We start from the raw sequence: 14546 nt of genomic DNA on the forward strand, positions 1-14546 counted from the left end.
AATCATCCAAGCATAAGCTCTCATAAAACTACTGTCTCTGAATGAGCCACAGAAAATATTGACATGCATAAAGAAGTAAAGCTGAGGGCAGGGACATTAGCACTGGGCACACACGACTGCCACAATGCAAGACAGATGCTGCTCAACCACGGAAAGCCTGGGAAGAGCTGAGAGAACAGCTAATGCATAGAAAACGTGCACTGCTGGGAAAGGATCAAGGAGTTGGGATGGCTCCAAAGGCTGAAATGTTGTAATGAAATGATACAGGCTCTTTGGAAAGGACAGGCTGGGGAGAGGAAGAGAGATGTTGCTCTTTTATGCAAGAAAGCAGCTAGAGTAGCTCTGCCTCAGCTGCTCTATTCCTCATCTCCTGATGAGGAGCCAACAGAGTTTATGGGTTAGAGGTAAAGGGAGGACAGAGCTGGGTGACATTATAACAGGTGCTTGCTACAGGCCACCTACCCAGGTAGAATAAACAGATGAGGCCCTCTTCAGACAGACAGGAGCAACCTCACAGTCATAAGTCCTGGTTCTCATGGGGTACTTCAACCACGCCAGTCTCTATCAGAGGGACAACACAGGAGGACGTGAGCAACCCAGAAGATTCTTGCAGAGCATTAATGGTAACTTTTTCCTCCAAGTGAAAGAAAAATTAACAAGGAGAGGTGATCTGCTAGACTTCCTCCTCACCAACAGTGAGAAGGTTGTTGGGAATACGAAGGTCAAAGGCAGCCTTTGTGGCAGTGACCATGAGATAATGGAATTCAGGATCCTGAAGGCAGGAAGAAGGGTGAAAAGCAAGCTCACAACCCTGGACATTAGGAGAGCAGACTTGTTCTCTCACTCAGCAGTGAGTGCTCCTCTCTTGAGAGGCTCTTTCATCAAGCCACTGCTCTGCTCATTGCTTCAAGTTTGGATCTGAACTGCTCCTTGCACAGCTCCCACTGTGTGTCCCTCCTTGCATTTCCTTTCTCTGAGACGCTCTGTTACTTCTGTTGTCAAACACGATACTGAAGAGGGATCTCATGAATGGAAACACAACAAAGTTTGACCTCCTCACCCCTCAAGTTAAAGAGAGACATTGTAATTTATCAACTCAATGCAGCAAAAAAAGCCCTTGGTTTGTAAACAGCGGACAACTCTCTCCAATTTCATATCTTTTTTTTTTTTTTTTTTTAAGTGAAGGGCAAGTTCCAAGCCATCACTGCTGTTTCTCTATCTTCCTTATAAAGGCAAAGGGGGGAACAACAACAACAAAAAAAAAAACAACCGCAACAACAAACAAACAACAACAACAAAAAAAACCTCCCTGCTCCATGCCTAACAAGGCAGGGGTCTCTTGGCTCCAAACTATCCACAGAGATGTGGGCTGCTCCTAAATGATAGTTTTATACCACTGGCTACTGAGGGGGACCCTTGCACTCAAGGGTGCATAAATTAAACAAGAAAAATGACTATGTCAGGAGGTTTATATTTACTAAGCAGGAGTCTACAGCTCTAAATGTTGTGTCAGTGGTCCAGAACTTGAAAGACATGGAAATCCTTCAGAGAAAGGCAGGAACCTCTCAGTGTTTGTTGTTGTTGTTGTTTGTTTTGTTTTGTTTGTTTGTTTGTTTTGTTTTTGCTTGCAGAGGTTACTTTGAGTAGAGATATGAACAATTAATGTCCTAATTAATGCAAGACGATCAACCTTTCAGGCTTCTGCTTCTTTTTCTTTCTACAACCAACTATACAGGGAAGAGTTTGAAAGATGTAAGATGAGTCTCAAGTGCTCAGTCCCAGAGCTGGAGCCAGCATTTCAGGAGCATTCAGTCCTTAGGGGCTCCCTGAGTTCTGCTGCCAACTAGCAAAAGCCAAGCACCTTTGAAGATGCAACTATGCACCCTGATGCTCAGGTAGGATCAGAACACTGTGGCAAGGTCCAGATATAGGACGGAAACGTGGAGAAAACACTTACCAAATCAAGAACTGTTAGGAGGTAAGGTCTTCCATGAATAGTGTCTCAATCTTACAGAAGCCAGACTGGCCAGGCCTTGGCTGAGAAGTGTCTACATGCTTATGCCTTGGTCCCATGCAGATGATAGACACAACAAGTCCAAACTTCTTCCGTTCCAGCTCAAACCTGGAGACAAAAAGCCTGGGCACCACCCAAGTGTGCCAAAGCACAGTTCCAAGGTCATGGCACAGCACTGGCCAAGGCCAGCTCATTTTCTGAGCCAGTACCAAACTGATGATCACAACACTACGGCTGGAGACAAAAGCAAAGCTCCAGAGTCTTTACACTGGAGCAGTAACACCTCCAATCCACTAAACACATAGCACATGCATAACTGTAAAGGAGCAGCTGGGAGGTCTGAGGGACTCACTCCAGGGCTGGGAGTCAGTATGTAGCAGGTTACTTTTAGGCACAAAAAACTGCTAGAAGCCCTGATGGAACTAGGAAAGAAACCTGCATCCTTGTAGGGTATTGCAACAAGAGAGGCACTGCCAATGAAAGGAGGTGGGGTGGAAGAAGAAAGTCTGATACAAACCACCCTAACATCAGCATGGAACAGGACAATAGACACTATGACCCCACCATGGAGACACACTGATCTTTCCCATATTCACCAAAGTTGCCTAGATCTTGGAACAAGAGAGAGGGATTGAGGAGGCAGTAAAATACTGTATGGGTTGTGCACACAACATGATGTACCATATAGAAATGATACTTTTACATCCTAGCTATGTGGGCAGCCAGCCCAAGTTGAGCAATAACAGAGAGACTTGGCAGGTAAAATAAGAGAGTCATAAAACAAAAGATAAAGAGGAAATTGGAATAAGTACAGCCAAAGAGAAAGAGCCCCATGACAGGGAGTGCTTACTCCTTCCACACTGGGAGAAGAGGGAAGTCGCTAGCTTGGGTTTGTCTGGACCCTGCAGTTCCTGGGAGTTGTGCAGCCCCAGGGAGGTAATCAATGCTAAACTGCTTCAAACCTTCATCTGCACTTGTAAAACCAGACCAACAAGGCCTTCTCAGATCATACAGGTACAAAAAGGGACCTAGCTAATAGCAACATACTGCTTGCAAGTCCTCATCACCAGGTAGCACAACCAGCTGTCAGAGCACATCACAAATGGAAGAAAGAGCAAGCCTTGTGCAAAAATGTAAACTGAGAGTGCTAAAGTTGTGACTCTGCCAAGTAAATCATCTCTCTGTGACTCTGCTGCAACAAAAAGCATTGCTTTCAAAGGATTAGACCACTCTATATGGTTTTGCATCCTCATTCTCCTAAGAGTTTTATAAGTCATCCCTGTGTATTTGTTGTTCACTTGAAAGGCAGACACAGAAGTGGTCTGATACTGGGGGTTCCCAAATAGTGGCATAAAAACAAAGGAAATCAATTTCAAAGAGCCTATTTCAAAGTCTTTGTTTGATTTATATTAAACACATAATTAACTCAACTGCTTGAACAAACTGAGAAGAAAGCTCTTAAATCAAGGATTTACAGAATTGCCAACCATAGCAGTTCGCAAGTCAGGATGTGAAACAACCATGAAATTGGCTTAGAAACATAAAAAAAAAAAAAAAAAAAACATCCTGTGGTTCTTTTTCCTCAAGCTTGCCTGTACGGGAAAGTTAGTAGTGGGCAGAAGGAAGGGAGTGAATTTACGGTGCATTAGTTGCTCCAGACCTGCTCCCACACGGGAGAGCATGCTCCTTCTCCCTGCAGGTCAGCTGCTTTGCCCAAACAGTAGGCACGGGAGGAGCGGCATCTCACATGCACTCCCCCACTTAGCAGGGCAATCAAAGGCTGTGGTTTTTCACAATAGCTGTTTCCTCTGCAGTGCTGGTTACCCTGACCCCCTCAGCTGGGCTCTGACGTCTCACAAGGCTTTCAGTCAACATCACAAGGTTGGGCAACTCTCTGTGTGCTGCAGGTCTGTGTCCCCACCCCACGTGGCTTCCTGGCTGATATTTTTCCTGCTTGGAAAACACCACACCAACAGACGCTCTTTGAAAAAGGCTGTGTGAAGGCCCGAAGTAAATGTCAACAGTTGCGCGGGCTTAACCAGGCCGTGATTTGCAACCTACGTTTTCCAGCCTCCCTGCCACCGCCTTGTAAGGCAGTGGAGAAAGCACACAGCCCACCCTTTCTAATGTGCTAAACCAAAGGGGCACTGCCAGCCAAAGAAAAACACAGGGAATGATGTTAATAAAGCCTCAGCCAGATAGGAGGTGGAGCAAATGGGAATGCCCGGCCTGTTCTTGGGGCAGCAGCAGCTGAGAGCGGACAGTGAGAGCACAGGGACTCGGAGCACAGATAAGCAAGGCTGAAGACTTGCAGAGGGGCTGCTGAGCTCCAAATGATGGAAGTGAGAGTGATTCACCCGCAACTAAGGACTGTATAAGTGATACACCCTCTGCTCCCTGCACTGGTGGGCCCAGGGAAGACTGGCCAGGGTGGCTGCATCCCTGATGTTTGTCCCAGCCCCTGTTGGGCTGCACCTCCCCTTCTGCTCCTTCAATTCCACCATGGGGAGACTGCAGCAGTGACAGGACAGGCCTCAGGATGCAGGGAGAAGGGCCAGGCATCAGTAGTGCTCCCCAGATGCAAGACAAAAGGTCCTTCCAGCCTGGGCTAACAGGGTATGCTGCAACACCAGGCCTCATCTGTCCCTAAGCACGTGCTGCTTTCTCTCCCTCAAACGGCACCTTCCTGCAGCAAAGCTATCCCAGGCCAGAGGATGACCTTCTGGATGCTTGTGATCCCACCAAACAGGCTGGGGCCACAGCACATACTGCTCCCTGCCATAGTTAGTCCAGATGGGAGACCCCATGACTGATCTGAGGTTGTTCAGCTTGCCTGGCATGACACTGCATGAACACCTGTGTTAAAATGCAGCTGGTCTGAACACACACGTTCACAAAAGCCTGCACTAACCCATGAAGCCCCCGACAGGAGGGAAGTACTGACCCTCACCTGGCTTCAAAGGAGAAAAAAGAAAGAAAAAAAGAAGGAAGAAAAAAACACTCTTTCCAATAAAGAGGGTGGGCCCCTATTCCTCAGGGCACTGAGAAGTCCACTGAGCTACTTTTGCAACCAGCAGTTCGCCCCAAATTTACTCACGGTGCCCCCTCTCCCCCCAGGCAATTACACCTTTCTCCTTAACTAGCTATTACAAAAGCAAGTTTAGACACTGAGTCCCAGCCTGCCCCAGGCTGCTGCTGTGAATGCGCCTGGCAGGGTCAGAGAGCAGACATCCAAAGGTCCAGTGTCACTCAGGGTGGAGCCTGCCCGAGGCTTCCCAGGGAAGAGGAGAGGGATTTCCCCAGGCCAGCTCTAAACGAATTTAGGATGTGGCCTGTACTCCTATGGTTAGGAAACTCTCCCCAGGGCAGAGGGAGAGGCGTGGGCTGGGGGGAACAAGCGCGAGTCTCCAGGTGGCATGTGTGGAGAGCACCTTCCCCACACCCCTGCCCTGTGCCCTTGCTGCCAGGATGTCCTCCACCGCAGCCAGCCTGGCGCCCCGTGCCACCCTGCAGGCCTCTCCATCTCACCTGGGAAAAGTTCAGCCCATTCAGCGGGTGGCACTGCTCCTCCACTTTCTCCACAGCACCGGTTTGCTTCCTCAGCCGCTCTGCTTCCTGGGCCAGGTAAAGATCCAGGACGGGAACACCTCGCGACTTGATGTCTACCTCCGTCAGAGAGTTCACCATCAACATCACCCACACTGGCCTCTTCCGCTCCCAGTTGCCAGCAATGGCATTGAAGAGGTAGTCAGCGTACAGCCCTTTGCCCCGTTGGTCTGGGGTCATCCAGGATGGCATCATGAGCTTGACGTACTCCAGGTGTCGCTTGAGCCGGCGGTAGATGTCACGGGGCAGCACGTCCTGGAGGTTCTCCCCCTGCGGCAGGAGCTGGCAGCTGGTGAGGGCAGAGATGGTGTAGGGGTCAGTGAGGTCCAGCTCGAAGTACACAATGTGGCTCTGCTGGAAGGCCTTCTTGGAGTTCTCTGGGATGAAATCCCAGACACGGGTGTACGGGACGTGGATGGTGCCAAAGAAGTAAGATGGGGGATCTCTCTTGATGGTCCACAGGAAGGAGTTCAGTTCGCTCTGCCGGGGTAGAGGGAGACACAGCTGAGTATAGACAGACATACATGCCAGGCCCCCAGCTCAAGGGAAACATAGTGCCAAACCAGCAGGCCACCTGGCTCTACAGCTTGCCAGCATGGACTTTCCCTGAAGAGGCTTCGCTCATACAGAGTCCTTTTGACTACCCTTCTCAGGCCTTGAGACTTAAAATCAATTTTCATTAATTAAAAGCATAATAAGCGTGGCCCCAGCTTTCTCCTCCTGAAAGGCAGCATCACGGCTGCTCAACAGAAACGGCATCCCAACTCATCACCCCAGCGTATGCCAAAACTAGCAACAGGGCACAGCCCAAGCAGGCCATGCTCTTGGCAGCATACTTATCCAGCTTGCACCATTTATCAAGTCAAAAGCTGCCATCACTTTGCTGAAGTAGAGTGGGTCAGCAAGGTTTCAGTCATCTTCACCTAGGGACCTCTCACTTCAGCACAGCAAGGCTTGCCTCAAAGAAACTGCCGTGACACCCGCTCAGAGGGTGCCGCAGCATCTCTGGAGAACTTTCCACTCTGAACAAGGCTCTAAACAAATCAGTAACACAAGATATAATTTGGCAGACAGTCTTGATGGAGCAGGTAGCAATACTGTTTTACAAGCATGTGGCACATGGCAGATAAACACAAAGACATGACCCATTGGCCCAATTCTCCTTCTTGTTAAGGAGGAGAGAAGCATATGTAATACCTTGGAAAATACTTAAAGAAACTCCACAGGCCAAATCTAGCCTGTGGTTCCAGGGCATACCCTTTTAAAACAGGGAACAAAAAAGCTTATTTCTTTAGATTTGTCTTTTTTTCAAAAAAGTGTCTCAAAACCCTCATGAATTCAGAATCAGATGCTGTTTGTTCTGTTGCAAAATGTGCCTCACACCATCCTTAAGAACATCAGTGTGGTGGGGGCTTAGGCCCTAAGCAGTCCCCCAGGAAAGGAGAGCAGATAGGGCAAAACAGATCCTGCTCGGATCCTGCCAAGTCACACTACACCAGCAGCAGGCACGACACCCACCACTGGTGCAGTAGTCCCTGCTAGAATGATGGACACAGTTTCTATCTCTCTGCGCAGACAGGAGCCTTGGCTTGTTTAAGTAAGAGGACAGGCTTCCAGATGCACTCAAACATCTGGTCAGTCTTTAGCCAGCAGATAACTTTAACCTCAGCTCCAAGGCTAAGTGTGCATGTGTGCTGATCTAAGATACCTGCCTGACTGCCAAAAGCAGAACAGGCTGCTTGGAGGAATTTATTAGAAACACATTGCTTATATATTTCTGCTGAAGAACCAGGGTCAAAAAGGTTAATCTTAAAGATCAGTCTGCAATGGTTCATCCTGGACAAGCCTCTCCCAGAGCTCTCTATATCGAGCCCAAGCTGCAGATCAGGCAGAACTTGAGAGAAGTGAGCAGTGTAGATCACCAGCACAGACTGAAAAGCCAAGTAAATACCAAAGAGGTCTTCAGACACTTCTGTGGCACTTCAAAGGTCTGAAGGATATCTCAGAGACCCAAGTTTTGGTAACACTGTGCTACATCTTTGCATCCTATCAGATGGTCCTGAAACACCCTTCTAAATTGCAGGCCATAAAAACATTCCTGAAGACCATGGGAGGAAGAGAATGAATATAATGCAGCAGTGAGACAGAAGGAAGATACAGTATGAACTAGTATGACTAGTATGAATCTGACATAGACTGAGAAAGAATATGAGAAAACAAATATAGACAGGAAAGCAAGAAGGAAAACCAGACTGGGTTCCCTCTTGCCCTTAGCCAGCAGGTAAAATGTAAAGACACACCTTTGTTGTGAGAAACAAACTGGACGTAGACAGCAGCCAGCAAGTAAAAAGACAGAAGAGGCATCTGGGACCAGTATGAGATTAGGAGGTCAACACTCCTTCACTTCACGCAAGTCTGATCATGTACATGCAGGAGCAGGCATAACCACAGGAATTGTAAGGAACAAGTGGCCACCGGTCCTCTTACATTCTCAGTTCAGCTCCTGAATAAAGCCACCCGGCAGACTCAAGCCCAAATGGATGGCACCAGCCAGTGACAGTGCTGCTCCAGACCACTGTACACAGCGCAGCTGGAAGGGTGTTTGGCACTGCAGCCTCATGATTTTTTGCTCTGTAAATCCCCATACCTTTTGCAATCTGATACTGAAAGCAGGGTAATACTGCTAGCTATTAGTGGTACCACTGTCAGACTACACAGACCACCACGCACAGAGCAAACCAGTCACACTTCGGAGCCTACAGCACAGGTAGCAAAAGAAAGAAGGCTGAGACCCAGCGAACTTTTCGCTCCTCTTGTAGTGACCGAGAGCTTGCGCAACAGAATGTCTTAGCACTTTGCAGGCACTTCCACACCAACAGCTGCAGCCTGTCCCAAAGGCAATGGAAATCTCTCTTCTCAGACTGCCCAGGGTCTCACACATTGCCCAGAGCTGGTGTGAGGGCCAGAGGACAGGTCTGCTTCCAACCTGGGAAACCTCTCACGTCCCAGTGTGCCTCCTGGAGCTCACATATGTTTCAGTCCAGCTTCAGAAAGGGAAAGGCAAGGGCATAATCTCTCCCCAAGACCGTAAAAGGGGAGCTGTTAAACAACGCTCTAGGTGGCTGTGAGATAGCACAGGAGCAGTGCCAAGGCTTGCTCAGCATCGCAGCATGTGCCGTGACTGGCAGCCCCTCTCTCTCACCTCATTTCCCTAAGAACGTGCAGTAGATAAAGGTGCTACAACCCTATTTCCCTTTGTAGCAGGATCCTTCTACACAACTCTTACCTCAGCAAGGGGTGCTTTAAAACCAGCATAAACTGCTGTGAAAGTGGTATCCTGGAGGCTGAAGGGAGAGTTGGGTTGGGCAGCTCCAGGAATTTCACTTTCAGTAGTGTACTAACAAAAAAGCCAGGTTCACATATAGACTGTTACGCATATTTCTGTCTCTGCTCCGCAGTTTACGGGTGGTACACATTGCACTACACGTTATAGCAAAAACATGGAGCAAGGGAAGAACTGGAGGAGCAGCATAAGGAAGAGAGTGGCAGTCCTGAATGAGGTCTCTCATTTTGTTGTTGCACCAAGATTTGATGTAACACTGCACAATGCATAGCACATGTTCTCTGCCATAGCATATATCCTTTGTGCCTAAGTTTAGCTGCCCGCTAAGGAGTCCTACATCAAGTTATTTCTGGCTGCTCAGTATGATGGCATAGTGTCTTCCGCTACCTCATCTCCCCAGGGGAACATACTGTGAACTGGTTAGGGAACCACAGATTGCTTGGAACAAAACCAAAACAAAACAAAAAACAAATGAGGAAGAAAAAGGCTTTTCTCCAGCCAGCTCGGTTTCTTAAGATTGACAGCACATGAAGCACTATGAAGTGGCAGTGGAATGAGGGAGAAGGAAAAGGAGCTGCTTAAGATAACACTGTCAAAGGGACACATAGACCTATGGGACCCACCCCCTGCCATGAGATGGCAGTGACCTCACCACGGCTGCACAGTCACCCACTCCGAGAATGGATGGGGGCATGTACAGATAGATAACGCTTCCTCAAAGCGAGAGGACAACAGCATCAGGCATTGCAGAAACCCTGGAAAAATGTGGTGCACATCAAGGTCTTGTTCCCCAGCAGCTGAAGAAGGGTCCGAGAAAGAACAAGAAAGCTTGAAGAATGGGAGAGTAAAGTGACATACTATGGAGTGGTAGCTCAACCCACAGCATGGTAGCTCCTATCCCAACATCGCTCTCAAACCAGGAAGCCAATCATTCATGGGTGGCCGTGAAAACTCCAGTGACCCCTTGCCTTCCTTCTATCTGTTTCAACAGAGCAGAGGCTATGACTGGGAGGTATTTTCTTTATATTTCCGGAATGTTTCTCTTTTCAGATTTCAGAAATAAAAGCACCAAGACTCAGATTCAGTTCACTGTAATTACTCCCAGTAGCTTGCTTTTCCAGCAGCATTTCTAGGACCACCAGGGAAAGCAACCTGTGGTCTTCAGGTACGCAAATTCTACTGCATTTGTCAGACAGCACAAATCATTTCAGGTAATGCAGCAATAATCCTGCTGGAAGAGTAACGCCAAGCAGGATCTGTCTTCTTTATTATGAGAAACTAGTTCAAAGTGGGCCAGATGATGTACTGACCATAAAATAATGGTAAACATCCAGAAAATAATTCTATGAAGAACAGGAGAAACAAAGAATGCATCTAGTGACAGTACCCTGAACATCTAGAAAAGGAGTAACAGAGTGATGAAAATTAATAATAATATTAATGAATAGTCGCAAGAGGAAAATGTTGTGGGGATACCAGGAACGAAAGCCCTGAGGGGAAGGAGAGCTGCTGTCCAAAGAGTTAGGAAGTGGATATGAACTCCAGGCACAGGAAACCTGGCCAAGGTCTGCCTACATGACTGAGCAAGGCACATCACTTCTGCTGGCTTCTATCTTCTGTCTCTCATTTATGTTTACTATAATTTTTTCAGCTCAAAGCACATCACACGCTGTGCAGATAGGTGCTTTCTTCTGCTTCAGTGTCTTTCAGGACCCTGAACCCTCATACTCGGCTCCACAGCCATGTCTTCCATACATCAGCCCAAGATTGCCTTGTTTCTCAATCCACAATATGCTCTTAATTTTTTTTTTCTTGCTACAGAAGCCAGAGCATGTGGCATGCAGTATTTCACCCAGGCAGAGAGCCCTATAGCCCTCCCTATATGGCTTTCTCCCTTCTTCTTACCTGTCCTGGTGTCGTATCTTGTCATGTTCATTTATACCTAACTGAGGCAAAGACCATGTCTTTACTCACTACATAAAGTGCCCCATGCAGCTACAGTAATGCATGCAGAAATGCTAGGCTCATTTTTAACAGTTGTTCTCTTGAGTTTTTGCCCATTTACATTGCTGACACTCTAAAAGTCAGCTAAGACTGTAAGCAGAACTCACCCATGGATAAACACTGCGCTGACTACAGCTATTCACAGAACACAAATTCAGTCTCCACTTGCCAGAAATGAAAAATAAAACACAAGTTTTTAACTAATAAGTTGAGGACTGACAGCAGACATCACTTACTCTACTGAAGTAAATATGTGGGGGAGAAGCAGCCATTTAAATTAACTGGTCCCTTATCAGAAGCAACGCATCATAAAACATTAACCACCTACAACCACAAGCATTCTGCTGTAAATCTCTGGATTCTGGCTTTAAATTTACCAATACACTCCAACGTTTAGCTAAAAGAAAGCACCACCAGACTGCATTACTTAGTAACTGCAATATAATCCAAAGGATTCCAACATACTTTATTTTAGGTTGTTTTCAAAGTCTTTTTTTTTTTTCTGTGAAAGAAAGAATGATGGGGCTCATTATTGATTGCAGCTTTAATTATAATATGGAATGATGATGAAAAGGCCTCTAAAGAATTGTATGCTCACTCTTTAAAATAGCAATTTGTCTCTTTCAGACACTGATGCACATATTTCATTCACAATAGGAGCTTTAGGTGACTGACAAGAAGAAGAAAGGCATCCCTGTAATCTAGATAGGTAAGAAAATGCACAGAAGTTCCTATCAAGAATTTGGATAAAAACGAGCACAAGAAAAGACTTCCTTGATAATGCAGGGGCAAAGAGGAACATTATTTTTTTTTTCAGGGGTTGGTATAAACACTTCTAAGGACATGTTTAACACCTCTGCAGATAAGGCAGATGCTGTCATTCCTAGGTGACATGGTTACCACCGCTCTCCTAATGACCCCAGGAAACAGCCTGCCAATACCAGAACTACAGGTGGCCTCGCATTTTAATGACAGAATAACCAGCAGGTAATGAGGTGCCATTAACATATTTCACCTCCAGTTTTGCCAGCAACTGACGCAGGTCCCACCACTGGCTCCTAAGGAAAACTCCCTGCATTGTCCTACCAAATTAACGAATTAGCCACGTCTGTAACTACAACTTTTTCTGCACAGTTTCTTCCTTTTTTTTTTTCCTGTTCCCTCCAGCTCCTCACGGCAGAGTCACACTAGCCCAAGCTGTTACGCTTCATGCCCTGAAGAGGAAGGGGGCACCTGCTCCAGAGGCTTGATCTGTGCTACGACTGTCACAGCTGGCCACCTACAAAACCAGTTGACAGCGTGGTTCCAGGCACAAACAAGGTGCCAAGGCATCCTCCCCAAGGCAGGGGTCAGGCTCTGCCTAATCCAAGCTCAGGCAGATGCTTCTGGTGAGGCACACGTAGATTGACAGACAGTTGAGTCACTGTGCCCTAACTCTTGGGTCACCAGAGGAGGCATCTCAGCTTTGGTGGCTGCAGGGAGACCAGCATGATCAGACGGAGGCAGCGAGGGAAATGGGATTCATGCAGGAGTGTGAGCAAGTGAGAGACAGAAGAAAGGTCACCGAGCATCCCTTGCCTTTCTTGTAGCTACCAAGCCTTCTCCCTCAGCACCTACCCCGCACTGAGCCCACTGTGCGTTTGGCACCTCTCTAGCGCAGCAGCTTTGCGCTCCCTTCTAAGGGCTTCTTGTTCCCTGTGTCAGCTGTGCTGGTGCAGGTAACCCCGTCCAGGGAGGAGAACAAAAGTGGTGTGAGATACATGTCCCTCACTGCTGGTCAGGCTGCTTCCAGGTCCAAGCAGATGCCACCAGAGAGCACGGACGTTCTGTCAACTTTAACAGATGCATTAAGGCAAAATGAGTCCAGGAAGACTTTTCCTACATGATTTCTTGTGCTGTCAGTTCAGAAACTTCAGTGAAAAGTTATGAATCTATGAAAACTGTTTTGTTTTTTTTCCCCTCTGTGCCTGATTTTCAGTGGAAATGACACCCTACACGCAGGGCTCACGCTGGCCAGAGCATCACTCCTAACTCGCAGCACAAAGCACGCTCGGCTGTGCTTTCTGTCCACCTGGGCTGGTTACAGCAGTCAGGTTCATCAACCGGGAGCACAAACAAAACCCAACACCACTTATAACTGCGTTTCTGCTTACAGGGCACCGTCACTCGCTGGTCTGAACCTGCTCCACCGTGCTCAGGGGAAAGCAGTCAGCCAACAGGCTACCCTGAGAGGGAAGCTGGCAGCAAATCACGCAAAAAAAAAAAAAAAAAAAAAAAAAAAGTCCTGCTCGGGCTCCTCCCGGGATCTCCCTCTCTCCCACCGGGCCGTCGGGCCTCGGGGCGGCTCCCCACGGGCGGAAAGCGAAGCACGGGGCGCGGATTCAGGTGCAAAGGCAGCGACGCGCCCCTCTCCATCACTCCGCTCCCCAGAGCCCCGCGACGCCCCGAGCCCCGGCGCCCCCGAGCCCCCAGCCCCGGCGGCTCCGCGCCCCCCCGCGCCACCTCCGCGCCCCCCCAGCGGCTGCTCGGGGCCGGTCCGGTCCCCCCCCGGTTACCTTTCCGCCGAGCGGGCAGGCGCCGCGGCTCTGCCGCGCTCTGGCCAGCAGGAGGAGGGAGCTGTGCAGCAAGCAGACCCAGCCGGGGTGCACCATCCCTGCTCGCTCGGAGTTGGCACAGTTTGGGGACAGCTTTCCTTTCCTTTCCTTTTTTTTTTTTTTCCTTCCTCCCCTCTTCGCCTGCTTCCACCCCTATTTATTTTTTTTAATTCCCTTTCTGCTTTTTATTTTCCTTTTTTTTTTCTTTTTTTTTTCTTTTTTTTTCTTCCTTTTGCCCGGGCGACCCAATCCCGGAGCCCTCGCAGGAGCGGCCCCGTCCCCTGGCCAAACCCTCCAGCCGCTGCCCCCTCCTCTTAAAGGGTCCCGTTCCGGGCGGGGGGGAGGAAGGGGAGGGCGCGGGGCCAGCCGCACCGGGGGCGGGCGGTGGGGCTGCGGTACCGGGGGAGGGGGGGGGGGGCTCCCTTACCCCCGCTCCCCGCCGCCCACATCGCGGCGAGACCCTGCTCCAGCCCCGGACCGGCCCCGGGGGGCTGCGGCGGCTGCGCCCCCCGTCCCGCCCCGGAGCTGCCCGCCGCGCGCCCCGGCCCCTGCCCGGCCCCTGCCCTGCCCAGCCTGGCCCCTGCCTCCGGGCCCTGCCCTGCTACTGCCTGCCCCTTGCCCTGCCCGCCTGCCTGCAGCTCCCCCAAAAGAAGACACTACTGGGTGTTGCGGTTCTTCCCCAAAGCCCCCCTTCATTGTCCGTCTGGCTTCAGACTGACCCTGGCATTGCCTCTTGACTCGATTTCTTGTTTCGGGGTGCCTGTGCCGTCTTCTGATTCGGGATATCTAGCAAAACTGTGCCCAGTGTGCTTTGCACAAGCGGTGTGGTTGGTCTGTTAGTGATAAAAAGTGCGCTAAAGGGCACCTCTACCTGCAAAGTTTGCCCACGCTGATGCGCATATAGCCATCTCTACTTGTAAAGTTTGCCCATAAATTCTGAAGAGACTGGTATTTAAAACCCTGGAAAGCCCCTATTGCTATTAAT

General features: G+C 49.0%; 1 protein-coding gene across 5 annotated transcripts in view; it reads right to left on the bottom strand.

The window, feature by feature from the left end:
• The window catches only part of TRABD2A (TraB domain containing 2A), a 78751-nt gene extending 64803 nt beyond the window's left edge, over positions 1-13948 (bottom strand). For 2 of the 5 annotated variants that reach the window (XM_066988246.1, XM_066988251.1), the window contains exons 1-2: positions 13523-13946; positions 5543-6100 (exon numbers count right to left, since the gene is read on the bottom strand). In XM_066988246.1, coding sequence (XP_066844347.1) covers positions 5543-6100; positions 13523-13618 — 654 coding nt within the window. In that variant the 5' untranslated portion in view covers positions 13619-13946. Of the gene's footprint in view, positions 1-5542; positions 6101-13522 lie in introns of all 5 variants that reach the window. The other 3 variants (XM_066988250.1, XM_066988248.1, XM_066988247.1) reach the window with 3 other exon arrangements.
• Between the last annotated feature and the right edge of the window lie 598 nt (positions 13949-14546).

Source organism: Anser cygnoides, chromosome Z (genome assembly GCF_040182565.1).
Source record: "Anser cygnoides isolate HZ-2024a breed goose chromosome Z, Taihu_goose_T2T_genome, whole genome shotgun sequence".
Classification (NCBI taxonomy): Eukaryota; Metazoa; Chordata; class Aves; order Anseriformes; family Anatidae; genus Anser; species Anser cygnoides.